At 43.4% G+C, this 26603-nt stretch overlaps 1 protein-coding gene and 1 pseudogene across 4 annotated transcripts; both read left to right on the top strand.

Moving 5' to 3' along the window:
- The first annotated feature begins 507 nt into the window (after positions 1-507).
- LOC114086238 (small nuclear ribonucleoprotein G pseudogene) lies at positions 508-3799 on the top strand (annotated as a pseudogene).
- Dgka (diacylglycerol kinase alpha) lies at positions 3183-26593 on the top strand. Of its 4 annotated transcripts, none has more exons than XM_027926974.3 (24): positions 3187-3343; positions 9817-9961; positions 10387-10460; positions 10778-10910; positions 11148-11225; positions 11691-11740; positions 12201-12275; positions 12462-12581; positions 12677-12791; positions 14022-14110; positions 14245-14364; positions 14558-14656; positions 14782-14865; positions 15121-15194; positions 15454-15528; positions 16875-16960; positions 17051-17140; positions 24060-24220; positions 24516-24580; positions 24826-24916; positions 25359-25557; positions 25655-25775; positions 25947-26007; positions 26283-26593. In XM_027926974.3, exons 2-24 carry the CDS (start codon positions 9898-9900, stop codon positions 26373-26375), a joined length of 2217 nt encoding a protein of 738 aa, XP_027782775.1. In that variant the 5' UTR covers positions 3187-3343; positions 9817-9897; the 3' UTR covers positions 26376-26593. The 4 variants fall into 4 exon arrangements, with proteins under 4 accessions (XP_071465884.1, XP_027782775.1, XP_027782785.1 ...); XM_027926984.2 differs by lacking the exon at positions 3187-3343 and adding an exon at positions 3974-4102; XM_071609783.1 differs by lacking the exons at positions 25655-25775; positions 25947-26007; positions 26283-26593 and having other exon boundaries at positions 3183-3343; positions 24826-25451.
- Positions 26594-26603: the final 10 nt, after the last annotated feature.

The raw sequence follows: 26603 nt of genomic DNA, 5'->3' as shown, positions 1-26603 counted from the left end.
GGTATCCGGACTCTGTGCTCCTCCATCCCCTTATTTATTTTTCTTCAGCAACCCCTTTACCTTCCTCTGTAACCCTTATTTTAATGCCCACAGTACCTCTGTGAATATTAGTGACCACCTCTAACACTAGGCAGCATGCCTTAGTTAAAAAAAACAAAACAAAAATTAAAACAGCAATTGGCTGACTAGGACCTTAGTCAAGCAAATTAAACCTCAGAAGTTTTTTTCAGGGCCACACCTGTGCTTTCTTTCCGTTCTCCCATCTCCTTGACTTCTACCTGGGACCCAACTCACAGGTCTCAAAAAGATTTATTTAAAAACTATTTACATCTTTGGGCTGGAGTTGTGGCTCAGTGGTAAAGCACTTGCCTAGCACGTGAGAGGCACTGGGTTCGATCCTCAGCACCACATAAAAATAAATAAATAAATAAAGATATTGTGTCCACCTACAACTATTTAAAAAAAAAAAAAAAGCATCTCTGAGCCTGCTCAGTACACAACATAAACCAAGCTCACCCTCTTGAGCTGAAAAAATTTATGGACAAGAAGTTATCATTGAAATTAAATGGTGCCAGACATGTCCAAGGAATATTATGGGGAATCTGACCCCTTTAAGAATCTTGTGATCGGGGCTGGGGATGTGGCTCAAGCGGTAGCGCGCTCGCCTGGCATGCGTGTGGCCCGGGTTCGATCCTCAGCACCACATACAAACAAAGATGTTGTGTCCGCCGAAAACTGAAAAATAAATATTAAAAATTAAAAAAAAAAAAAAGAATCTTGTGATAGATGAATGTGTGGATATCGGAACTAATGGGCAACAGAACAATAGTGGAATGGTGGTAATACAAGGAAATAGTATCATGTTAGAAGTTTGGGAACAGGTACAAATAATGACTATTCAGCAGAGAAATCCATCACCCCTCTCCAAAGGGACTAACTATGACCTAAAAATCAGGTCATGTATATTTTCATATTAAACTTTTTGTTAAATAAACTTTTTAATAGTTAAAAAAAAAAAAAAAAAAAAAAAAACTATAAACCATGCGTGTGGTGGTACATGCCTGTAATCCCAGTGGCAAGTCTGAGGCAGGAGGATCACAAGTTCAAAAACAAACAGCCTCAGCAACTTAGCAAGGCCCTAAGCAACTCGGAGACCCCATCTCTAAATAAAATATTTTATAAAAAGGGGGCTGGGTGGGCTGGGATTGCGGCTCAGAGGTAGAATGCACGCCTAGCATGTGTGAGGCACTGGGTTCGATCCTCAGCATCACATAAAGTAAAATAAAGAAATCGTGTCCACCTATACCTAAAAATAAATAAATAAATATAATTTAAAAGGGGGAGTTGGTGCTGGGGATGTGGCTAAGTGGTTAAATGCCCTGGGTTGAATCCTCAGAACAGAAAAATAAACCTATTTACGTACAGATGGGAAGGGCAACACACACTTAGTCCCAGCTACTAGGGAGGCTAAAGCAAGAATCCAAGACAGACTCCGTTGTGCTTCAGCCCTGCCCCATCCATCATCCTGTCCTTAGCCTTGTAACTAATAAGAGGTGAGTATGATAGGAAGCCTCTAAAAATTAGTGGACTACATCAGTATCTAAGGAATGGTCTTTGTGGCTTCTGATGGGCCTGTTCTGCAAGGGGAATCCTAAAGTGGGCACTGCTCATTACCTAACCCTAATCCCCCACTGTGCCCCAAAACCTCCTGCCCCAGTTCTGGGTGACAGGAAGTGAAACTCAACTGTCTGCTTAGTAGACCAACCTAGTACCCAGCCCGGGGCCCCGGATGTGACCCCCCACCCTGAGGAGGAAGGGGGTAAAAAGAGGCTGGGGAGAACAGGCTGTTGTTTTTTCCTTTCCCTTTGTTCACTGCGGTTTCTTTCTTTCTGACTTTTATGATGTGGTTGACTACAGAAATGAGCACCTGGAACTGTAGGCATTAGATGCCTCCTCTTTAGATGTTTCTTTGCCTTTCTTCCCCACCTTCAATTACTAACTTGGGGTATGATGGAGCACAGATCCAAACAAGATACAAAGAAGGCTAGAGTAAGATTGATTTCATCTTATTCCTTACTAAACAAATAACACCCATTGAAGTTAAAAAAAAAAAAAAAAAGTCTTCAAAGGCGTGTCTTTAACTTTATGTAAAGACCGGAAGAGGGGTTATGGACCTATTCTTACTTGTATACTCAGAGCAGAGAAGCTTTATAATATTTACACTCTTTTCTACAGTCCCTAAACTGGGCTGTTTTTGCCTATCCTGCAGAACTAAGTACAGAACCTGATATATAGTTGGCCTTCAAAAGTATTTGTTGGCCATGACTAAGGAGGTCACAAAACGAAGCTTTGCTGGGGCTCTGGCTGTGGCTCAGTGGTAGCACATTTGCCTGGCATGTGTGAGGTACTGGGTTCAATTCTCAAACCGCATATAAATAGATAAAAGTCTATCAACAACTAAAAAAAATTAAAAAAAAAAAAAAAGAACCTTTGCTAACAATGAAGCAAATACTTTTCCAAGTGAAGGATGAGCACATGCCTGTAATCTCAGTGATTCTAGAGGCTGAGGCAGGAGGATAGCAAGTTTGAGGCCAGCCTCAGCAACTTAGTGAGGCTCTGTCTCAAAAAGGGCTGGGGATATGGCTCAGTGGTTAAGTGCTCCTCAATCTCTGGTACCAAAAACAAAAACAAAAAAAAACAACTGAGGATAAAACCTGGAGAGGACACAGTTGCAGAGACAGCCCCTCCTCCAATCTCTGCTAGAGATCTCCAGTTTAGATATAATAATGTTCTCAAACCTTACTACTCAGCAGCCATATTTCTGGAAAAAGTGGAGCAGTTTCTTTAACTAGCTAGTCTTGAGACAATTGGGAATTATTTGCCTCCCTCTGTTTCCACTAGAGGGCCTCATGCATTCATTCATTTCTTTTCCTCTGTGACCCCTACCAAGCATAAGTATATATTTTGTGTATGTGATATATGTGTGTACACACACATACACATACACACTCCCAGTCAGAGGTCTCTCCTCCCCCTCCTTCCACCTCAAAGGTAAGAGGGACTATTCCAGGAACTCAAGGCTTTGTCATTCTGCCCTACTTCAAAGGAAGGGTAGGAGGGAGTTAGGGGTTGGGGCGGGGCTAGGGAGCAGGATGCCTGGGTCCCCAGGTCTTAACAGTAAGTCCCTAGGCTGTGTCTCTCTCCCTTGCTCTACCAGTCTGAGGACCATCCATGCTGCCCCCAGAGCCTTGACAGCTCCTGAACAGATTCCAGGCAAGAGAAACTGAAAGGATCTCCTTTTAGCCCCTACTTTTGACTAGGGCCTTCTGCATCACTTGCTGAGGTCAGTAGGTAAAATGGGAGGGTTAGGGCATAGAGGAATGGTGCACACAGACCAGAGAGCTCTTTGCACTCTAGAATTAGGGAGAGGATATGAGTTTTGCATGGAGGTGTCCATAGACTGGAGGAATAAGTCTGAAAGGCTGACAGATTGTCTCAAGAAGTGTCAAGCAAGCCATGCAAGAAGGGAGGTGACTGGATCTCAGGAAGTGGAGTGTGGAACCTTGCCCTGCCCTTGTGGGATCTCCTGGGTGAGAAGTCATGGTGGATGGAAAGGAGTTGAACAGGGAAGCCCAGGGTGGCAGCAATTAGGATAGGGGAACTGATGGGTGGTTGGACAGCTATGAAGCTGTTCTTCTCATCTGCCTGCCTCTGCTCTTGACTTCCCAGGTTTGGGATGAGGGGAGAGGCCGTGATTAGAAAGAAGGAAGCAGAGCTACCCCAGGCACTAGAAGACTAGATGGAGGGCAGAAAATGAGAAAGTGGTACAGAACAGAGCCCTGGAGACATTCGGGGGACAGTTTATGTTGAACTGGAAATCTGGAAACAGGCCTCTCTGGTCTCGAAGTTCCCGGTATTGGGGGCGCGGGAGCGGCAGCCGAGCAGGCTGGGTGGGGGGCGGGCAGCTGTGTCGTCAGGAGTTGGGGCGGCCCCGAGGCCGCTGCGTCTGCCTGGCCCGTCCCCTCCAGCCCAGCTCCAGCTCCAGCTCCTCCAGCGCCAGCGCCAGCGCTTCAGCTCCGACCGCTCGCCCTCCTCGGGCAAGGTAGAGACCCCGCCCTTCCACGCTCTCCCACCGGAGTAGGAGGCCGGCCTCCAAAGGGGTCGCCTCGCGGGCTGGGTTGGGGCTGCGAGGCAGCGAAGGAGGAAGCGTAACAGCTGGAGTGGGTGGCTAGGGTGGTTTGCGCTGGGACGCCGCGGGCAGGGGGAGGGTTGGGCCAGAACCGCGTAGGCAGCCTCTCCACAGACATTTTCTTCCATCCTTCCTGGTCACTCGGAAGGATGATGAAGCTCTGCTTCTTGGGAACCCGACTCCCAAGGAAGTCCCTTTTGGAATCTCCACAGTGCCGCACAGGTGGAGAAGGGTTCTTATTTGTCCTCCTGGTCCCCAACTTCCTATCCTCATCCTTTACACACCTGTCACCAGCTAGTTTCTAAAAATCCCTGATTCTGAATCCCACTTTTCAGCTTCAAGTAAAAGAAATGAGTCTTCTCGCGGAAGAAATGCAAATAGTGTTAGACATCTCTTCAGCCTCAGAACATACATGGCCACATCCCCACAACCATGCCAATATCGTAACTTCCTCCAGTACTACGCAATGATACCCTCCACATGTACCACCCCCTTAACCAGACAACACTATCGTCTGCGATGTTTGTGGAGGTTTAATTAATTTTGAGGCTTCGGGCCAAATAATTCTCTCTCGGGGACCACTGACTTACAGAAGCAGGAATGAACAGGGAATAATAGACCTTTTATCAGTCTTGGGAGAGGAAGAGGATACAGTTCCTGATAGAGTTAAGGGATTCAGAGGCCCAGGTAATCAGGCCTGAGCCCTCAAACTAGGAGTGCCTGCCCCTTGGGGATTCTTGCTGGGACAGCCTGAATGTCCTGGGGACATAGCTAATTCTTGAGTAATGATCAGCTTATGACCTGGAATGTGAAAATTTAAATGTTAGCACTGGCTTTAGCAATAATATTTATCTCTTGGTTAACACCAATTTTAGTGTTTGATGTTTAAAATTAGATCTAGGGAATGAGAGATACTAAGATTTAGTGGGATGGAGTAAGGACAGCACATCTAGAGTCTAAGACTCTGACAGTCATTTTCTCTAAGTCTTACTTTCCTCCATTCTCTTCGTTTGATTGTTTGTTAGAGATGGGGTGGAGGGTGTTTCAGTATGTTGCCCAGGTTGGGCTTGAATTCTGGATCCTCCTGGCCAGCCTCCTGAGAACCTGGATATAAAGGCATGTGCCACTGAGCCCTGTTGTTCAGTTTCCTCCTTTGTAAAATATGAGAATTGGCAACTCCCAGCTGAGGATGTTGTAGCATTCTTCACCTTTAAATCAACATATTCCTTTTGCCCCAAGTTGGAAGAGGTGGGTAGGGAAACCAGAAGAGAGAAGGGTAGAGTGAGTCACAAATAGCTGGCAGGCAGGCAGCAGACCCCACCCTTCTAGCCCTGGCATTCGCCTGGACTAGCCCAGGTTATAGCCTCAGGGTTGGGATGGAGCTAGAGGACAAAATTGAACTTGTTCCAGATCTTTAAGGGCCCAGGATCCTGCAGCTTGCTGTCCTTCACCCCCAGAGGCATCCAAACTTTCAATGAAAGAAGTCAAAAAGAAGATTGAACAGATCCAGGAGTCCTTATGTCCAAGAGCTCAACCCAGGGATGTCCTTGGACTCTTTTTTTTTTTTTTAAAGGATTTCCCCATCTTTTTTTTTTTTTGAGAGAGAGAGATAGATTTTAATATTTATTTTTTAGTTTTCGGCATCTTTGTTTGTATGTGGTGCTGAGGATCGAACCCAGGCCGCACACATGCCAGGCGAGCGCACTGCCGCTTGAGCCACATCCCCAGCCTCTGTCCTTGGACTCTTAACAGTCTAGTTTCTAAAAATTCCAGAGCAAAGTATAGGATTCTGACATTACTATATGTCGGTACCTGATATATAAAAAGGGGTAGAAGGTATACACCCGAGCTTCACTGCTGCTTGAAGTCCCTAGAACTTGTGCCTTTCTGGTTCAGTGGCATAATTTTTCATAATGTCCACATATACTTCTCTAGGTAGAATAATAGCTAATGTTTATTGAATTCTTTGTGACACACAGTTTATTATATACATTGCTTATACAATCTTATTTAATCTCCACTCTGTGACAGATTTCTCTAGGTACCCATTTTACTGATGAAAACTGAGGTTGGGCTGGAGGCATAGCTCAGTGGCAGTATGCTTACTCAGCATTCATGAGGCACTTATGCATACATATACAACACTGAGATTCAAGGAAATGAAATGACTCATCCACAAGCTAGGATTTTAACCTATGCCTAATTTGAAAGTCCATCCCTGCCCCCTTTGTGGTAGGAGGGATTGAATTCAGACCTTTGCTATGTTAGGCAAGTGCTCTACCACTGAGATACATTCCCAACCTTTTTTAAATTTTTGAGACAGTTTTCACTAAGTTGCCCAGGCTGGCCTCAAACTTGGGATTCTTCTGCCTTGGTTTCCCAAAGTGCTGGGATTACAGGTTTATACCACAAACCTGTCCCAAAGTCCGTTTTCTTAGTTAACTAGTAACTAGTGGTTACTAATATATAGTAATTGCTACATACTACTTCTCCAGGTTTAAGGCCTGGAGAGCTAGGAAGAGGCAAAAACAAGTTGAGTCATTGTGAAAAGAGAGACAAGGAGATAATTTGGAACACATACAGTAGGTGGTAAATCAATAGTTGATTTATTTTCCTCTCTTTTATTTTTCCTTGTGCTGTCATTTTCTCCCTCAGATTCTATTTTTCCAGAACTTTGGAGTAATGTAAGAATCCCCAAGGGGTTAATCAGAAAGGCTAATTAAGCAATGCAGGCCCTATTGATACTAAGATTGTTATATATTCATTAGATCTGTTGGCAGCAGAAGTTGAATTATAGTAATTGGTAAAGGCCAAATGGGTAGTCTTTTCTCCAGGATGTCAGTGTCCCAGGACCCTCTTCCAAGTGTTCCCAGAAAGCCCTGGAACAGGAATGTTGTACTGCATAGAGGTGGACAGCAGAGATGTCCCAAGGGCAGAAGTTGCAGAGAAGGTTCTTGCGCCATCAGAAAGGAAGGGGGCGGAACTATTGTAGGCCCTAAAGGCCTCCCTGCTTTGCCTGATCTCATAAGCCCCAAAGGAGTAAATGGAGGTCAAAATGTTTGATGAAGTAACTCAATAAATGCTTTATAGAATCATTTACTCTTTTACCAACTATTGATTTACCATCTACTGTATGTGTTCCAAATTATCTCATCCTTTCCTTACTGTTAAGTAGACACTGCTATCCATTTAATCATACTGATTAACAGTTCCAAAATAAGACTCCCCTGCTTTATACAATCATTCGTATAACCTATATTGAGCACTCACTATATGCTGGACGTTCTTTTAGGTACTTGGACTATATTGGCAAACAAGACTGACAAGTTCCTGCCCTTATGGAACTCACATTTTTTTAAAATAATTATTTTATTACATTTATTTGTATGTGATGCTAAGGATCGAACCCAGTGCCTAACACATGCTAGGCAAGCACTCTACCACTGAGCTCCAGACTCAGCCATGGAACTCACATTTGATAGAAGAGAACAGTAAATAAAAAGCAAATTTCCAGTTACTTTGGATGCCAAGATAGGAGGATCACAAGTTTAAGGCCAGCCTGGGCAATTTAGTGAAGCCCTGTCTCAAAATAAAATAAAAATAAGGACTGGGGATGTGGCTTAGTGGTGGGGTGCTTGCCTGGCATGCACCACAATCCTCATCACCACAAAAAATAAAATAAAATAAAAATAAGGGTTGTTGATGTAACTCAGAAGCAGAATTATCCAGGATTCAATCCCATAACTCCCCTTCCCCCACTGCCTGGGACACACACACAAAGAAACAAATAAATAGGGAAGATAATTTCTACTTGTGATAAATTCTATAAAGGAAACAAAGAAGAAATACCATTTTAAGATGGAACAGTCAAGGAAGCTCTCTTGGAGGAGCTGATATTCAGTTGAGGCAAGAAGTTGGCTTTGCCAGGTGTGGGGAGGAGGATGCAGTGCTGCACAACTATAATCCCAGTGACTCTGGAGGATGAGACAGGAGGATTGCAAGTTTGAGATCAGCCTCAGCAACTTAAGTGAGGTCTTAAGCAACTTAGTGAGAACCTGTCTCAAAATAAAAAGTAAAAAGGGCTGGAGACATGGCTCAGAGGTAAAGTGCCTCGAGGTCCAATCCCCAATATCCAAAATAAATAATAAAAACTTAACTTTTAATATAATAACTACCATTTTTATAGGCTTCCTGTATGCAAGGCATTATACTAGGCATTTTTCATATATTATATTATTTAATATAATTGTGAAAGCTAGGTATCATTCTCCCCACTTTACAGATTTAACTTGCCCGAGACACACAGAGCTATCAGAGCTAAGAATTGGAACCAAATAGAACTGACTTTTAGTTCTGTTTGACTCTAAAATCGTGCTGTACTATTTACTATTGTAATATGTAATAACGTATTTTTTGTTTTCTTCTGGTACTGGGGCTTGAACCCTGGGGCGTTTAACAACTGAGCCATATCCCCAGACTTTTTATTTTATTTTTTATTTTGAAACAGCATCTCAATAAGTTGCTTAGGGCCTCGCTAAATTGCTGAGGCTGACTTTGAACTCCAGACCCTCCCGCTTCAGCGATCCTCCAGCCTTAAACCGCCCCCACCCCCAAGTCTCTGGGATTACAGGCGTGCACCACCACGTTCAGCTGTAACATGTAATTATTGTATTGCTGTTTTTGAACCATCAAGGCAAGTCGCCTTCTGCAACTTGGTCCCTGTTTGGGGGGATGGAGTGTGAGGATCAGCAATATCCACGTGAGAGCTCCTCCTTGTTTCCTGGGTCCAATAGCAGAAAGTTGGGGTTCCCTAAACCTAGGGTTCCTCCTAGGTTCCTTAAACTTAGGAGGGTGGAAGGAAGACCCTGGCATCCAAGACTCCAGCACGCAGCTCCATGGTGCGGCGCCTGGGAAATGAGGCTGGTGTACAGAGCATTCTACCACTACCTCCTCCCAGCCCCGCGCGCCTGGGTCCCCACCCTTTCCCAGTGGAGCTCCACGGCGAGGCGGGGCCAGAGCTAGGGACCCAGCCTGAGCCTGCGCTGGTTCTGTGTCGCGCGTCAGAAGCGCTAGAGGTCGTTGCGGGGCGTGGGTGGCTCGGGGAAGTGGGTAGCTGAGCGCCCTGGGGACCCCAGCTAGAGGCGGAGCAAAATGGGGTCCTGGCCTGGGAGGCGTGCTAGCTTAGTAAGAACCACCCGGAGGGCTGGCGGGGACTGCAGACCTGAGATGGAAGAGAAGTCGGGCTATGAAGAGACTACAGAGACTGGGGGTGGCGTGAGACACAGAAACAGGCCAGAGATATATTCATATAAACATATATAGACTTGGAAAGGAGGGGTGGAAGGTGGGGAGGTGATGAGGGTCAGGTGAATCAAGATGGATTTGGGGAGAAGTCAGAGTGGGAAAAGATCCAGAAATGAAGGAGAGAAAGTTAAGAAATGAGTCAGAGAAACAGAGATAGAGGACAGGCTCTGTAAGGGAAAATAGAGAGGGGGAGGTTTAGGGAGGGACACAGAGAAGGAAAGCACAGAAATCACAGTGGGAGTAAAGACTGAATGGATCAGAGAGAAACAAAGAAATCCAGACAGCTGGCTCTTCTCCATGTAGCTCTTGTCATCTTCCTTCAGGCCTACCCTCTGAAGAGGACAAACCGCAAGAAGTACTACTACGAAGCTATCTTTCTGGCCATCATTCAGAAAAACAGAAAGATGGCCAAGGAAAGGGGACTATTAAGCCCTGAAGACTTTGCCCAGCTGCAAAAATACATGGAATGTGAGCCTTCCTCCCAGCTCTTCAGTTCTTGGAGACTACCCAAAGAATCCCTCTTTCTTCCTATTATATTTTCCCCATCATGCCCCAGTTTCCCCAGTGGCTTTAAGCCAGTCTGTCAGATGGACCCATGACTGTGTAAGGGAGAAAAACAGATAGGGAGATGCCTGGGGTCTCAGCTCTCTACCCACCTTCTGTATACTTTGACTGCTTTCTGCAAGCCCCAGAAAAGAAAAGAGTGGTACCATGTTAGAGGATCTGAAATGTTTTTCCCTTTGTATTTCTGTGTTTCTCCTTAGAATTCTTCCTTCATCTCATTCAAATCTTTTTTTTCCCATTGGATGTCTGAGTGGGACTCTGGCAGAAGGCCAGAAGAGCCAAGATGCCAAGATGGACTAATATTCTTTTCTTACTCTCTTCACACCTAGACTCCAACCAAAAGGTCAGTGATGTCCTAAAACTCTTCGAGAACGAGAAGATGGCCAAATATCTCCAAGGAGATGTGAGTGGCAGCTGGAAATTCTGCTCCTTAATCAACTTCTTCTTCTTTTTTTTTTTTTTTTGCCACTCCATTGGAATCCCCACTTCAGGGATTATTCTTGTCAGCTCGCCTCTAAATGCCCCATTGTCCATTGTCATTGCAGCTTTTGCTTTAAGACAAAATAAGAGATCCTTTGGATTTGGCTTGCCAAGAAGCATATTACTGTTTCAAATGCTTCTCAGCTTTGCACTTACTGTATCTGGGCCCACTATTCCTAGTTCTTCAGTCCCCAACTCCTACCCTGCAAACTCCCAGAGTAATGCTCACTTCCATCACAGGCCATTGGCTATGAGGGATTTGAGCAATTCCTGAAAATCTATTTGGAAGTGGATAATGTTCCCCATCACCTAAGCCTGGCACTGTTTCATTCCTTCCACACTGATCACTGCTTAAAAGAGAATGTAAGGAAAGGTATGTTTCATGGTAGGACTGGGCTGGGCCTGTGGAAGAAAAGTAAAATTAGTGCGTTTGAGGATGAGGTTGAATTGAGTCACATGTTGAGTGGGTCAGGAGAGAGTGGTGGAGGGTAGTAAGGCTGGACTAGGAGTTAGCTGGAGGAAAGTTCAAGGGGGAAAGTTGTAATAAATAAAGGAGAAGAGAACCAAAGTGGAGGGGCCCTGACCTCAGATCTGCTGTACTTTTTTGTAGCAAATGTGGTATGTCTCAGTGATGTCTCCTGTTACTTTTCCCTTCTGGAGGGTGGCCGGCCAGAAGATAAGCTAGAATGTGAGTTGCTATTCTGGACTGGGAGAGGGGAGGAAAGGTGAGGGAAAAGGGAGATATTCATTCCCTAGCCTCCCTTCCCTCATTCTTTCAGGATTCCTAAAGGCTGACAGGGCCAGACAAAGGTGGGGCCAGAGATTGGGCCCATTTCCTCTGTTCTTCCAGACTACTTATACCTAATGCCATCCCTCATAGTCACTTGAATTCCCACATTTTGTACATTCTTATGTAGGCAGTCTGGGATGTTCTCGGGATATGGGAATGTGTGTTATCTCCCCCATCTGATTCACTGAGAGTGGCATCTATGCCTGCTTTCCTTCCCTTTTTGTCTCCTTTTTCAGTTCCACCCTAAGTCCTAGGCTCTTCACCCAAAAGTTTTTTTCCCTATCTCTGTTTCCCCTGTATTCTGGTGTAATTATTTAGTTATCTCTCACAAACTGACCCCAGCCTCCCTAAAACACCCCACAGTCACCTTCAAGCTGTATGACACGGACGGAAATGGGATCCTGGACAGCTCAGTGAGTTGTGGGACCTGTATGTTGGGCAAGGGAGTGTGCTTCCACTTGTCTGTGCTTTCCTGCCCCAGGGTAAAAAGCAGAGAAGGGGCTGAGAATGTAGCTCAGTGGTAGAGTACTTGCCTAGTACATTCTAGGTCCTGGGTTCAATCCTCAGCACTGAAAAAAAAAAAAGAAAGAAAGAAAAAAAAAAAAGAGAGAGAGAAGGCTAGAAGACATTGAATCCTCTAGGGACTAAATTTGGGAGTAGGTCCTAAGCTCTTGACCCCTAAAAGAGAAGCCTGGAGACATGAACTGGAAGCTGACTTGCAAATATACAAACACATTTATTTACTTGGTAGAAGCACCTAAGAATGAGAGAGAGGTCTGGGAATGGAGCTCAGAAACCCTGGTTTCTGGAGAAGAGTCTAGTGTGGCAGTAGCAATGGGGGTATGGCTGTGGCTCTTTTCCTCTTTGCCCCAGGAAGTGGAAAGAATCATACTCCAGATGACACGAGTGGCTGAATATCTGGATTGGGATGTGTCAGAGCTGAGGCCGGTAAGGCAGTTCTTCCTCCCTGTCCTTTATTATGCCTTCTTCTTTGGTGATCCTACATCTGCCTTACCCTGTCTCTGATAGGCCACCTTGTTCCCTCAGCTAGGAGGGTTGTGCTGGGTATCCCAGGAGACAGTGGAGAGGTCTCTGAGGGGCATATCTACCCAAGTCCCTTCCCACTCTGTTCAGATTTTTCAGGAGATGATGAAAGAGATTGACTATGATGGCAGTGGCTCTGTCTCCCTAGCTGAGTGGGTCCGAGCTGGGGCCACTACGGTGCCGCTGCTAGTACTGCTGGGGCTGGAGATGGTGAGTAGAAGAAGCTTGTTAGGATGGCTTCTACTTGTCAGAGATTAGCCTGCTAAGGGCTTAGACACTCCTTAGCATCCTCTGTGCCCTCCCAGACTCTGAAGGATGATGGGCAGCACATGTGGAGACCCAAGAGATTTCCCAGACCAGTCTACTGCAACCTGTGCGAGTTGAGCATTGGTCTTGGCAAACAGGGGCTGAGCTGTAACCGTAAGTAATGGGACCCGGGAGTGTGGGAGAAGATTGGAGCCCAATTATCTGCAGGAGCATGACACTGAACTAAGACATGGGTTTGAATATTAGGTTTGAATACTAGGTTGTGCTACTAACTAGTTATGTGATCTTGGGAAAGCCACATAACTTGTTGTTTTGTAGTGCTGGGGAATCAAACCCACTGAATCACGCATCTTTTTTAAGCTTTAGTTTCCTCTACTGAAAATGAAGTCATTGTGAGCATTAAATAGTTTGATACTAAAAAAAAAAAAAAATGTGCTTCACAGCCAAGCATGGTGGTGTACACCTGTAATCCCAGTTATTCAATAGGCTGAAGCAAGAGGATCACAATTTCAAGGGCAGCTTCAGCAATTTAGCAAGACCCTATCTTAAAATAAAAAATAAAAAGGGCTGGGATGTAGCTCAGTGGTAGAGTACTCCTGAGTTCAATCCCCAGTACTGCAAAAAAAGAAAGAAAAAGAAAAGTGCTTCACACGTTGTAATCACACACTATAAAATGCAATAAAAAGTAGTTAGCCAGGCACAGTGGTGAATGCCTGTAATTCCAATGGCTCAGAAGGCCGAAGCAGGAGGATAACATGTTCAAAGCCAGCCTCAGCAATTTAGTGAGACTCTAAGCAACTTAGCAAGAACAGGTTTTGGATGTGGCTCAGTGATTAAGCCCCTTTGGGTTCAATCCATGGCACCCTTCCCCACCACACATACAAAAAGTAGTTATTGGCTGGGTTTAGTACACATGCCTGTAATCCCAGCAACCAGGGATACTGAGGCAGTAGAATTGCAAATTCAAGGCCATCCAAGCAATTTAGTGAGATCCTGTCTCAAAACAAAATTTAAAAAAGTTTGGGGATGTAGGTAGGTGTAGACCTCCCCTGGGCTTAATCCATAATACCAAGAAATAAATAAATATTAGTTATTATTGATAATGTTATTTCTGGGCCTCCCTTAGATCATCCAGCCTAATTCCAGCTGGCCCATGGATGGTGTGGAGACAGGCTTAGGGTGGTAGTTGCTTTTTTAGGAGGAGTGAGAAGAAGTCACAGTTTTTGGAGGTGAATCCCCCCTACAAAAAAATTAATTATCTGCTACACCCTTGAAAGCAAGGAATTTGATGTCTTGTTCTAGAGGGTGATCCTTTCCCCAAGTAAAGAACAGATGTGGGAAAGGACTGCAGCTAAGGCTCTGACCTTTTTCCCTTTCCCCCAGTCTGTAAGTACACTGTTCACGACCAGTGTGCCATGAAGGCCCTGCCTTGTGAAGTCAGCACCTATGCCAAGTCTCGGAAAGACATTGGTGTGAGTGATCCCTGGAAGCTTCTCCCACTCCCCACATTGCCACCCCCATCTTGGCCCCGGTCCTTAGTTTTTTGCTCCCCTCGGCCTCTTCCTCCCCCAGTCTCTGCAGACTAGGAACTGTCTTTCTCCCTAAGGTCCAATCACACGTGTGGGTGCGAGGAGGCTGTGAGTCCGGGCGCTGTGACCGCTGTCAGAAAAAGATCCGGACCTACCACAGTCTAACCGGGCTGCATTGCGTATGGTGCCACCTAGAGGTGTGAGAGCTCTCCCTCCAGTCTATGCCTTCTGGTCTCTCCTCAAGGGCCCTCTCTCCACAGGCCTCCTCAATCCCACCTCCTTTACAGCTGTAGTTGTCCTCGCTCCCAAGGGCTCTCTTTCCAATCCAGACCCAAGTTGAAAGGTGGTAGAGTCCCTTGCATGATCCTGTATGCCCATCTTGTCTTTCAGATTCATGATGACTGCCTGCAAGCCGTGGGTTCTGAGTGTGACTGTGGGCTGCTCCGGGATCACATCCTGCCTCCATCTTCCATCTATCCCAGCGTCCTGGTGAGACACATAGAATGTCATTTAGAACAGGAGACCCTATACTTCTAGGATTCGAGTCAGGCCCATCTGTTTAGGGATTTATACACAATCCAGCTCTCCTTCCCTCTGCTTTGCTCCCCTCCCAGGCATCTGAACAGGAACGCAAACACAGCAAAACAAGCCAAAAGACCACTGATGACTCAAATTTGTGCATCTCTGAAGCTCTGCGGGTACAGGGCTGAGGTCTTGGGCTTCATGGTGGGGTCAGTTTTTGGCTGGAGCTGACATGGGAGGGACTGAAGTGGGAAATCCTTGGGAAGTGCTGCCTGATTTCTAGAGGCTCCATGGGGTAGGAGAGGAGAGGAGAACATGAAGGAGGGGGAAAGCATTTGGGAAATGCCAGTCCTCTGCCCCTGTCTCCAGGACCCACTTTAACACTGACAAAATCCTGCTTTCTTTATTCTTATTTTCTTCCCCAACTGCAGATCAACCCTGTTTCTAACACCCACCCACTTCTAGTCTTTGTCAATCCCAAGAGTGGTGGAAAGCAGGGACTGAGGTGAGGAAAAATAAATTAGGGGGGCTGGGGTTATGGTTCAGTGGTAGAGGGCTCGCCTAGCATGCATGAGGCACTGGGTTCAATCCTCAGCCAAAGGTATTATGTCCACTTAAAATTAAAAAATAAATATTAAAAAAAAAAGACATTGGGTCTTTCTAGATGGAGAGGGAGGGCCAGAGCTTGGAGGGAGAAAAGGAATATGTATCTAATTGGATCACCTTGAGGAAAACATGAAGCTTTCCTTTTTTTACTCACACAGGGTCCTTTGGAAGTTCCAATATATACTAAACCCTCGGCAGGTGATCAACCTCCTAAAGGATGGTCCTGAACAAGGGTGAGTATAGGCTAGGGGCCATATCACAGTGTTTTCTTGTGTCTATACATGTTGAGAGTAAACAGTACACAGTGCATATTGAGAGAGGAGGCCTAGGGGAACCCAAGACACCAGAATTTCGAATGCTTCTTTCCCTAAGGTATCTCCTCCTCTCAGCTCTCTTTCCATCTTTGTCCTGTTTTCTTTCTTTCTTTCTTTTTTTTTTTTTTTTTTTTTTTTTTGGTGCTGGGGATTAAACCCAGGGCCTTGTGCATGCAAGTCAAGCACTCTACCAACTGAGCTATATCCCCAGTGTTTTGTCCTGTTTTCAAGGGATGAAGATCCATTTTTTCCCCTAACCACTAAGGAGTAGCTATAATTTTCTCCATTGTCCTTTTCTCTTTCTAGAAATTCAAGTCTTCTTTATTTTAAAAATTATTGTCAAGAGCTGTAGTGCACACCTGTAATCTCAGCGACTAGGGAGGCTGAAGCAGGAGAATCACAAGTTCAAAGCCAACCTCAGCAAAAGCGAGGTGCTAAGCAATTCAGTGAGACCCTGTCTCTAAACAAAATACAAATATGGCTGGATATGTGGCTCAGTGATCTAGTGCTCCTGAGTTCAATCCCCGGTACCAGGGGGGAATAAAAAAAAAAAAAAAAAAAAAAAAAAAATATATATATATATATATATATATATATATATAAAAATATATATAATTGTGTGTGTGTGTGTGTATATATATATATATATGTATATATATGTGTGTGTGTGTGTGTATATATATATATATATATATATATATATATATATAAATAATTTATGGCCAGGTGTGGTGGCACATAGCTGTAGTTCCAGCAACCTGGGAGGCTGAGACTGGAGGATCATGAGTTCAAAGCCAACCAACTTCAGTAACTTAGCAAGGCCCTAAGCAACACTTAAGGGACACTGTCTCTAAATAAAACACAAAAAAGGGCTGAGGATGTGACTCAGTGGTTTAGCAACCCAGGTTCAATGCCTGGTACCAACAAAAAAAGCAAATTAAAAAAAAATTTAATCATTTTTTAAGGTGCTTGGGACAAAACCCAGGGCATGTTAGGGAAATACTTTACCACTGAGCTACATCCCCAGCCCAAAACTCAAGTCTTTTGAAAAAGGGGAAAAAGGTAATATGAATGAGACACAAGAAATAATCTGCTGGGCCCTGGATTCGATCCTCAGCACCACACAAAAATAAATAAACTAAAGGTATTGTGTCCATCTACAACTAAAAAAAATATTTAAAAAAAAAGAAGTAATCTGCTGTCCAGGAATTAGATAACCTCAGTCCTATTATCCTTCATCTTTTCTCTCTCCCCTTTTGTCTCAGGCTCAGATTCTTCAAAGATGTTCCTGACAGCCGTATTTTGGTGTGTGGTGGAGATGGCACAGTAGGCTGGATTCTAGAGGCCATTGGTCAGTGCAAGGAGAAGCTCTAGGCGGAATATGGGGGCAGTGGTCTTCCAGAACCACTCTCCCCATATATCTCTTCACCTGCCTCCCCAGACAAAATCAACTTGCCTGTTGTACCTCCTGTTGCTGTGTTGCCCCTGGGCACTGGAAATGATCTGGCTCGTTGCCTAAGGTGGGGAGGAGGTAAGTGGTTGGAAATTGCTAGGGGTTGGAGGGAGTTGGTTAAGAAGGGAAAGTCATGGGGAGTAATGTAGGCATCTGGTATAGAAAGAGCATTGGGGAAAAAGAGGCACAGATGGGTGAGTACCAAAGTGGAAGAACTAAAAGAAGAGAGTTTTGGAAGAAATAGGGAACATATTCTGAGCCTAGAAGGACCAAGGGTGACTGTCTTCTTTCCTATAAACCTAAAAATAAATGTCTGTCTCTCCTAAACAACTCTTAGGGCTCAGAGGATCAAAGAACATAGCGGGGGTAGATGGAACCATGTGGGAATGAGGAAGGTTATGTAAGAGCTAAGCCAGATGAAGAGTAATGAAGCTAGAAGGGAGCTTGTCCGTGATTAATTCATTCATTCAAATGATGAAAAGGTGGTCATTCATTCATTCATTCATTCACTATCATTTCTTTCTGAGTCTATTGCAGTAGTTTCCTAACTGCACTCCCATTTCTAATCTTATTCCTTTCAAAGAAAAGAGTTTTTTGTTTGAAAAAAAAATTGTGTTTGAAGTGTCTTGGTATTGAAGCTGTTATGTTCAGAGTTCAGCTTCAAAATCTCACTGGAGATTAGGTAATAAAGGTCTGCTAAGGAGAGTGAAAGAATTCTAAGTGGGGAAAGTGGTAGAGGCCAGAGGAGACAACAAACAACATGGTGGTGTCTGTGATTGGAACCTAGGCTGCAAGGTGGGAGATGGACAAAGGGAGGACCCAGTTGAGCAGGTACAGATTATGGAAGCTATTGGAAGCTATTAATGCTGTGCTGAAGATTTTTTATCCATACTCTGCCAAAGTTGGCAAGCTGAAAACCTACAGAAATGATTTTGTATTATTTTGTAGTTTGCTTTGCAGTGTTTTCAATTTCTTTGAACTTGATTATTTCTTTTTTTTTTTTTTTTGTTTTTGTTTTTGGTATGGGAATTGAACCAGGGGCACTTTACCACTAAGGTACATCCCCAGTTCATTTTATTTTTTATTTTGAGACAGAGTCTGGCTAAATTGCTGAGAATCTTGCTAAGTAGATGAGGTTGACCTTGAACTTTATGATCCTCCTGCCTCAGCCTTCAGCCTCTTTTTTTTTTTAATATCTATTTTTTAGTTGTAGGTGGACACAATATCTTTATTTCATTTTTATGTGGTGCTAAGGATTGAACCCAGGGCCTCACATGTGATAGGCAAGCACTCTACCATTGAGCCACAACCCCAGCCCAACCCTTAGCCTTTTGAATTTCTGGAATTAATCTTTTTTTTTTTTAATTTTTATTTTTGGTGGTACTGGAGATTGAACCCAGTGACATTCTACCACTGGTAGCTCCATACTCCCAACTTTTTATTTTTTATTTTGAGACAGGGTTTCACAAAATTGCTGAGGTTGGACTCAAACTTACCATTTTCCTGCCTCAGCCTTTGGGATTACAGGAGTATGCCACAGTGGGCAGTTGAACTTGATTATTTCTGAAGTGGGGCATATATTCTTCAATTCTCCACAATTCTCTTGTTCTCTGCTCGTCACTCATTTGTTTTACCTTTTAAGCCACTGAGGCATTGAGGTATGTAGATATACAACATTTTTTTTTTTTTTTTTTTTGTGTGTGTGTGTGTGTATATGTGTGTTACTAGGAATTGAGGCCCAGGGCTTCTTGTATGCTAAGCAAGTACACTGCTACTGAGCTACATTCCCAACCCTTTTCTTATTTTATGTTGAGACAGGATCTTCCTGAGGTTGACCTCAAAGTTGCAATCCTCCTGCCTCAGCCTCCTGAGTAGGTGCAATTACCGGCATGCCCCACTGTGCCCAGCCATTTGACCAATTTTTTTTTAAACCAGTTTTCGAGTCCACAACAATTAAATTTTTCATTTGGTACTAGTCACTTTGATATTAGATATGTTGAGTCTTCACTGTGTGTTCTATGAATGAAACTCTGAAAGCAGTTTTCTGCTGACTTGACCTGAATAATGACTATAAGAATATAAATGAAAATTATATGTCAGCATTTAAAAAAAAAAACCCATAAGGTTTGAACAGAAGGAAGTGAAAGGAGTGTCACCGTGGGAGCTCTGGGGAGCATGGATAAGAGGTGAAGAAAGAGATAGGATAGGAAATTACCTTTATTACAATGGTTCAGATAAGAGATGATAAACATAAAGGCAAAGAACAGCAGTGGAGTTAATGAGATAGAAGCAACAGCATTTGATATCTGCTGGATTACTGAGGAGGAGGTAGAGATAAGCATAGAACACTTTCTAGGTTTAGAGACTGAGCTGAGCAGATGGGGGTGCCATTTGTTATGATGGGGACTATGTAAGCAAGACCATTTTAAGAAAGATAGATTTACTTTTGGACATGTTGAGCTGAGGTGTCATTGGAGCAACCAGATGGAGATCATGTGGTAGGAAGATAGAAATCGATGTCTATTTCTAATAGGAATTTAGAAGAAAAATCAGGGATAGAGATACACCTTGGAGAGTCATCTATTCCCAGTGCTGGTAGTTGATAGCCTAACAGGAGATGAGATTACCCAAGGAGATAAGGATAGCAAGATCCTAGTAAACACCATATTTAATGGCTGAGCAGAAAAAGAGGAATTATTAAATAATCTTTATTAGTTTCCCATTTCTCGCTGTTACAAATTACCATAAATGCTGGCCTAAAGCAACACATATTTATTGTCTTACAGTTCTGGAAAGTCATAAGTCCACAATAGGACTCACTGGGCTAAAATCAAGGAAGTGGCAGAACTGTTTTTCTCTTGAGAGCCCAGGGAAGAATCATTCACCTTTCCTTTTCCAGGTTCTAATGTCTGCCTACATCCCTTGGCTGTGGTCCCACTTCCAACCAGCAATGTTATCACTCTGATCTCTGCTTCTGTTGTCACCTCTTCTATGACTCTTCACTCCTGCCTTCCTCTTTCACTTTTAAGGACCCCTGTGATTACATTGGGACCATCCAGATAATCCAGGATAATCTCTCATTCAAGATCCTTAATTTAATCACAGTCTCTTTTAAATACAGTCTCTTTTGCCATGTAAGGTTCTTTTATTTTTAAATTTTATTTATTTGAGATGGATCTCCCTAAATTACCTAGGCTGTCCTAAAACTCCTGGGTCCAAGTGATCCTCCTGCCTCAGCCTTCATGTAGCTGGGATTACACAGGAGTGTGCCACCATGTCCAACATAATTTTTGTGTTTTTATATGTATACACGTATGTGTACCCACACATATGACGTTTTAACAAATAAATGGAATCACACTAGACAGATTGTTCTAGTACTTCTTTTTCATTGAATATATCTTGGAAATCTTTCCATGCTAGTACATATAGATAGATTTCACTCTATATCCAATATCTGTACAGTATTCCATGAATTTGCCATAATTTATATGGCCTTCCCTTACTGGTGGACATTTAGATTGTTTCCAGTATTTCAGAGAGCACATCAACAAAGATCCATCTCTGTACATGTGCATTAATTTCTGTAGGAGAAATTCCTAAAAGTAATTGTTTTGTCAAAACAATATATATATATATATATATATATTTTTTTTTTTTTTTTTTTTTTTTTTTTTGGTGTGCACATGGTTCTGGGATTGAATCCCATACTGAGCTATACCTACAGCCCTGTTTATTTTTGGTTTTGAGACTGGATCTCCCTAAGTGATCCAGGCTGGTCAACCTTAAGATCTTCCTGCCTCACCTTCCTGAGTAGCTGGAATTATAAAGTGCTACCATGCCTAGCTGTTTTGATCAAATTTGAAATGGCTTTGATTAAAAATTGCCAAATTGCCTTCCAAAGATGAGGTGTTTTTGTTTTTTATTTTCCTACAGTTCTGGGGATTGAACCTAAGGATACTCAACCACTGAGCTATATTATTTTATTTATTGGTTACTGAAGATTGAACTCAGGGATGCTTTACCACTGACTACAGCCCCAATCTTTTTTATTTTTTTATTTTGAGACAGGGTTTCACTAAGTTGCTGAGGCTAGACAAGGCTGGCCTCAAACTTGTGATCATCCTGCCTTAGCCTCCTGAGTAGCTGTGCCACTGTGCCTGGCTGAGTTATTATTTCATGCTCCAACTAACAACAAATGAGAATGACAGTTTACTCATAAACTCATAAACAGTTTTCTTAATCTTCTTATAAATTGTTAATTTGATTAACAAAAAGTTAACTAATCATTTTACATTTCTTTGAATTATTAGTAATATTGATTATCTTTCTTGTGCATATTGGCCATTTGTATTTCTTCTGTGATAGGCTTATTTGCATTACTTCCCATTCTTCTATTGACTTTAATATAGTGATTTGTAATTTTTTTTTTTTTGGTGTGGGTGGTTCTGGGAAACAAACCCAGGGCCTCAGGCATGCTAGGCAAGTGCTCTACCACTGAGCTACACTCCTAGTTCTATAAGCATTTTTTTGAATGTTGGGAAAGTTAATCCTATTATGTATGTGCCTTTTAGCCTTGTTTTTATATTTTTTTAGGTGTGTGTTTATTTAACCATACAAAAGTTTTTGTTTTTTTTAATACCAGGAATTAAATCCAGGAACACTTAACCACTGAGCCACATCCCTAGCCCTTTATAATTTTTTTTTTTTTTTTTTAATTTTGAGACAGGGTCTTGCTAAGTTGCTTAGGACTTCATCAAGTTGCTGAGGCTTACCTTGAATTTGTAATCCTGCAGCCTCAGTCTCCCGCCGCTGGGATTACAGGCATGCAGCACCTGGCCAAAAGTTTTAAATTTTAATATAATTATATTTATCCATCTTCTTTGGCACCTAGGTTTGTATTATGCTTAAAAAAACATTTATTTTTTAGTTGTAGGTGGACACAATACCTTTATTTTATTTTTATGTGGTGCTGAGGATCTAACCTAGTGGCTCACGCGTGCTAGGTAAGCACTCTACCTCTGAGCCACAACCCCAGCTCTATTATGCTTTATAAAGACCTTTTCATCCAAGGATTATAAAAGAAATTCACTCATTTTTCTTCTAGTACAAATCCTGTTTTTTGTTTGCTTGTTTGTTTTTGCTTATTTTGTTTACTGGGGATTGAACCCAGGTACTTGCACATGCTAGACAAGTACTCTACCATGAAGCTGTATCCCCAACCCTACTGCTTTAGTTTTTCATACTTACTTTTTTTGCTTCAGATTGGTTTAAAAAGTGAGTTCTATCCAGGCACAGTGGTGCATACCTGTAATCCCAGCAGTTTGGGAGGCTGTAGCAGGAGAATGACAAGTTCAAAACCAGCTTCAGGGCTGGGGATGTGGCTCAAGAGGTAGCGCGCTTGCCTGGCATGCATGCGGCCCGGGTTCGATCCTCAGCACCACGTGCAAACAAAGATGTTGTGTCCGCCAAAAACTAAAAAATATTTTAAAAATTCTCTCTCTCTCTCTCTCAAAATAAATAAATAAATAAATAAAATTAAAAAAACCAGCTTCAGCAATTAGCAATTTAGTGAGGCTCTAAACAACTCAGTGAGATCCTGTCTCTAAATAAAATACAAAAAAAAAAGGCGAGGAGCTGGGAATGTTACTCAGTGGTTAAGTGCCCCTGGGTTCAATCCCTGGGGACAAAAAAAAAGACTTCTTCATCTAGTACCATGTACCATGTACTGAATAATTTATTTTTCTCCATTTATTTGAAATGTTGTAGTATGCTAAATTCCCAAATATGTTGAAATCTATTTGGAAAACTATTTTTTTTTTTAAGTTCTAAGAATAGGGCCTCTTACATGCTAGGTAACTACTCTTACCAGTGGGCTACATCCTCAGCCCTTTTAAAAAAAAAAATTATTTTTACTGAGGATTGAATACCTGGGCACTGAGCTAAATCCTCCTCAGTTATTTTTTATTTTATTTTATCCTTATTATTTAATTTAATTTTTATTTATTTATTTGTTTATTTATTTATTTATTTTTGTGATGCTAGGGATGGAATCCAGGGCCCTGCACATGTTGGGCAAGCCTACCAATGAGCTACATTCCCAGCTTATGTTTTATTTTGAGACAGGGTCTCAATAAGTTGCTGAGGCTGTCCTCCAACTTGCAGTCTTCCTGCCTTGACCTCCTGCATAGCTGGGATTACAGTTGTGCATCACCATTCCCAGCTCTATTCTTTACCATTAAATTGCTTATTCTAGTCACTGTGCCAGTATCATACTGTTTAGATACTTCCTTTATTCTGTGTTCTTCCTGGTGGAATGAAGCAAGAAAGCATGAGGGAGTGAGGGAGACTGTCCCCATTTTTTACTCATCTTTTTCAGCATTTTCCTAGCTGTTCTCTCCAATTCTCCAGATGAATTTTGTAGCTGTTTTTGTTTGTTTTATACCTGAGATTGAACCCAGGGGTGCTTAAACACAGAGCCACATCCCTAGCCCTTTTAATTTTAAAGTTTTAGGGTCTCACTAAGTTGCTTAGGGCATCGTCAAATTGCTGAGGCTGGCTTTGAACTTGAGATTCTCCTGCCTCAGCCTCCCAAGCCACTGTGATTACAGGTGTGCCCCACCATTCCCAGCAAGGCTGACCCCTCTTAACCTTGGTCCACAGAGGCTGCACATCCTACCCTTTCAGTGGTTTTTTTTTTTTTTTTGAAAGAGAGAGAGACTTTTTTTTTTTTTAATATTTATTTTTTAGTTCTCGGCGGACACAACATCTTTGTTTGTATGTGGTGCTGAGGATCGAACCCGGGCCGAACGCATGCCAGGCGAGCACGCTACCGCTTGAGCCACATCCCCAGCCCCCTACCCTTTCACTGTTGATGGCTAGGAGATTCTGCAGAACCAGAGCAGAGGGTTCTTGGAGATTTGCAGATCTGGGGATAAGAGGAGGGCTCTGGAAGACTCAGGGCTCAGTGCTAATCTGTCTTCTCTTCCACCTTTAGGGTATGAAGGAGAGAATTTGGCAAAGATTCTCAGGGAATTAGAGATGAGTACGGTGGTATATATAGATCGATGGTCCCTGGAAGTGATACCCCAACAAACTGAAGAAAAGACTGATCCAGTCCCCTTTCAAATCATCAATAACTACTTCTCCATTGGTGTGGTCAGTAGACTGGGGCACAGAGGGAAGGGTGGAAGTGGGGGTTAAGGAGGCAGAGGCTGGAGGAGGACAGAAAGGGAAGGGAGAGGTTAAAGAAGCAGTGATATGGGGAAATTAGAAATGGGGTATAGTGGTGTGAGTTGCAAATAAAGAATGTGGAACATGTGGAACATGCTGCACCTAGACTGGAGAGGCAGGAGAGGGGGAGGGGGGGAGGGAGAGACAGAGAGAGAACACGAACATGAATATGCTCTGAGATTAGGCCAGTTTCTGATATCATATGCCCTTAACTCTCCAGGATGCTTCTATTGCTCACCGATTTCACATCATGCGAGAGAAATATCCTGAGAAGTTCAATAGCAGGTGAAGGAAAAAGGGGAGGAGCATGGGCATACATGGTGTCAGGGACTGGCTTTGTGACCAAGTTTGACTCAGAATGTTTAGATGGGCAGTGATACCTCTAGGAAACCCCGCACCTCTGAAAAATAAAGCTACCCTTGTTCCCCTTGGAGTTGGGAGATTGATGCTCTTCCCTGTTATTTACCACCTCTACCACCACTGTATAACCTGTTCCCTCCCTACTGGGCCTTGTGCTGGGGCTGTTACAGAATGAAGAACAAGCTATGGTACTTCGAATTTGCCACATCTGAATCCATCTTCTCAACATGCAAAAAGTTGGAGGAGTCTTTGACAGTTGAGGTATGTATGATGAGACCCTACTCTACGTCCTTTCTGCTTCTTATAGCCAAGCATTTCCCTGCACAGGCACCCCGAGGAACTTCCCATATTCTTCTTCTTCTTTAAAATGCCTTTATTTTATTTTTTAAATTTTTTATGTGATGCTAAGGATCAAACCCAGTGCCTCACATGTGCTAGGCAAGTCCTCTGCCACTGACCTACAACCCCAGCCCCTACTTCCCATATTCTTGAACTTATACTTCTTTGACCTCCCAGCTCTCCAACCTTGACTTCCTAAGTCCTCAAGATGCACTAGTTCCTTTTTTCTTTCATCTCTTACAAACCTCCAAATCCTGGCCTTCCTAGTTTGTTACATAGTCAAGGGAACAGTTACATCCATGATTATAACATGAGGTGAGGATCTGTGCTCTTCCCAACTGGGGTTGTGCCCCACTCCCCTCAGATCTGTGGGAAACCGCTGGATCTGAGTAACATGTCCCTAGAAGGCATCGCAGTGCTGAACATACCTAGCATGCACGGTGGCTCCAACCTCTGGGGTGATATCAAGAGACCCCATGGGGATAGCTGTGAGATCAACCAGGCCTTGGGCACAACAGCTAAAGTCATCACTGACCCTGATATCCTGAAAACTTGTGTACAAGGTGAGAGGAGTTGAGTGGGCAGGACTAAGGGGAAAGTGTGACTCCCTTTGGGAAAACACTGCCTCTATAAAACTTATCTCCCTATTTCTCACTGCAGACCCAAGTGACAAACGACTGGAAGTAGTGGGGCTGGAGGGTGCAATTGAAATGGGCCAGATCTATACCAAGCTCAAGAGTGCTGGACATCGGCTGGCCAAGTGCTCTGAGATCACCATTCAGTAAGGAAGATTCCAGTCAGCAGCCTGAGGGAAGAAGGGAAGAGGGCATGGGAATAGTGGGAAGGGCTAGAGATCATCCTCAGTGACAAAGGGTCTCAGGGTCAAGGGGAACCAGAGTCTTGATATTTGGTCAGTAAAAAATCTATACCAATCTTCCTCGATCTCCCACAGCACCATAAAAACCCTCCCCATGCAAATTGACGGGGAACCCTGGATACAGACACCCTGTACAGTGAGTATTGCCTATGCCTGCCAAAAACAGAATCCTCAGGCTCCATGGATCCTCAATTTCCATCCCACAACCTTCTTGACTTCCTCCCAATACCCAAAGTTCCCCTTGATACCCTTCCTCTAAAACTCTGATTTCTCAGACTGGCTCCCTACCATGATCTCCCCAGAACCCCAGAAACCCACCAACAGTGCCACATCTTTCCCCCAAATCCTTTTGTTCCATCTCCAAGGTATCAGATTCAGCCTCTGAACATGCTCCCTTCCCTTCCCTTCTAGATCAAGATCACGCACAAGAACCAGATGCCCATGCTCATGGGCCCACCACCCCGCTCCTCCAATTTCTTTGGCTTCTTTTCTTGTCCCACTTAGCCTCCGACCTAGCCTTGAATCCACCTCCCTGTCCCTGAATTCCACCCCCTAGGCTCTGTACATTGCTGCCACATCCTCCTGCTAGTTCAGGGGAGTATTCCTTTGCCCCCACAGTATTTATTATCCTGATTCACCTGTCCCCCACCCACATACATATATGCACATACACCACACATATGTTAAAAGTGCCTCTTCTAAATAAAGTGACTTTTATTTTACTGGGTTATC

This window comes from Marmota flaviventris, chromosome 3 (assembly GCF_047511675.1).
Source record: "Marmota flaviventris isolate mMarFla1 chromosome 3, mMarFla1.hap1, whole genome shotgun sequence".
NCBI classification, from domain to species: domain Eukaryota; kingdom Metazoa; phylum Chordata; class Mammalia; order Rodentia; family Sciuridae; genus Marmota; species Marmota flaviventris.
This window is presented reverse-complemented; position numbering and strand designations above follow the sequence as displayed.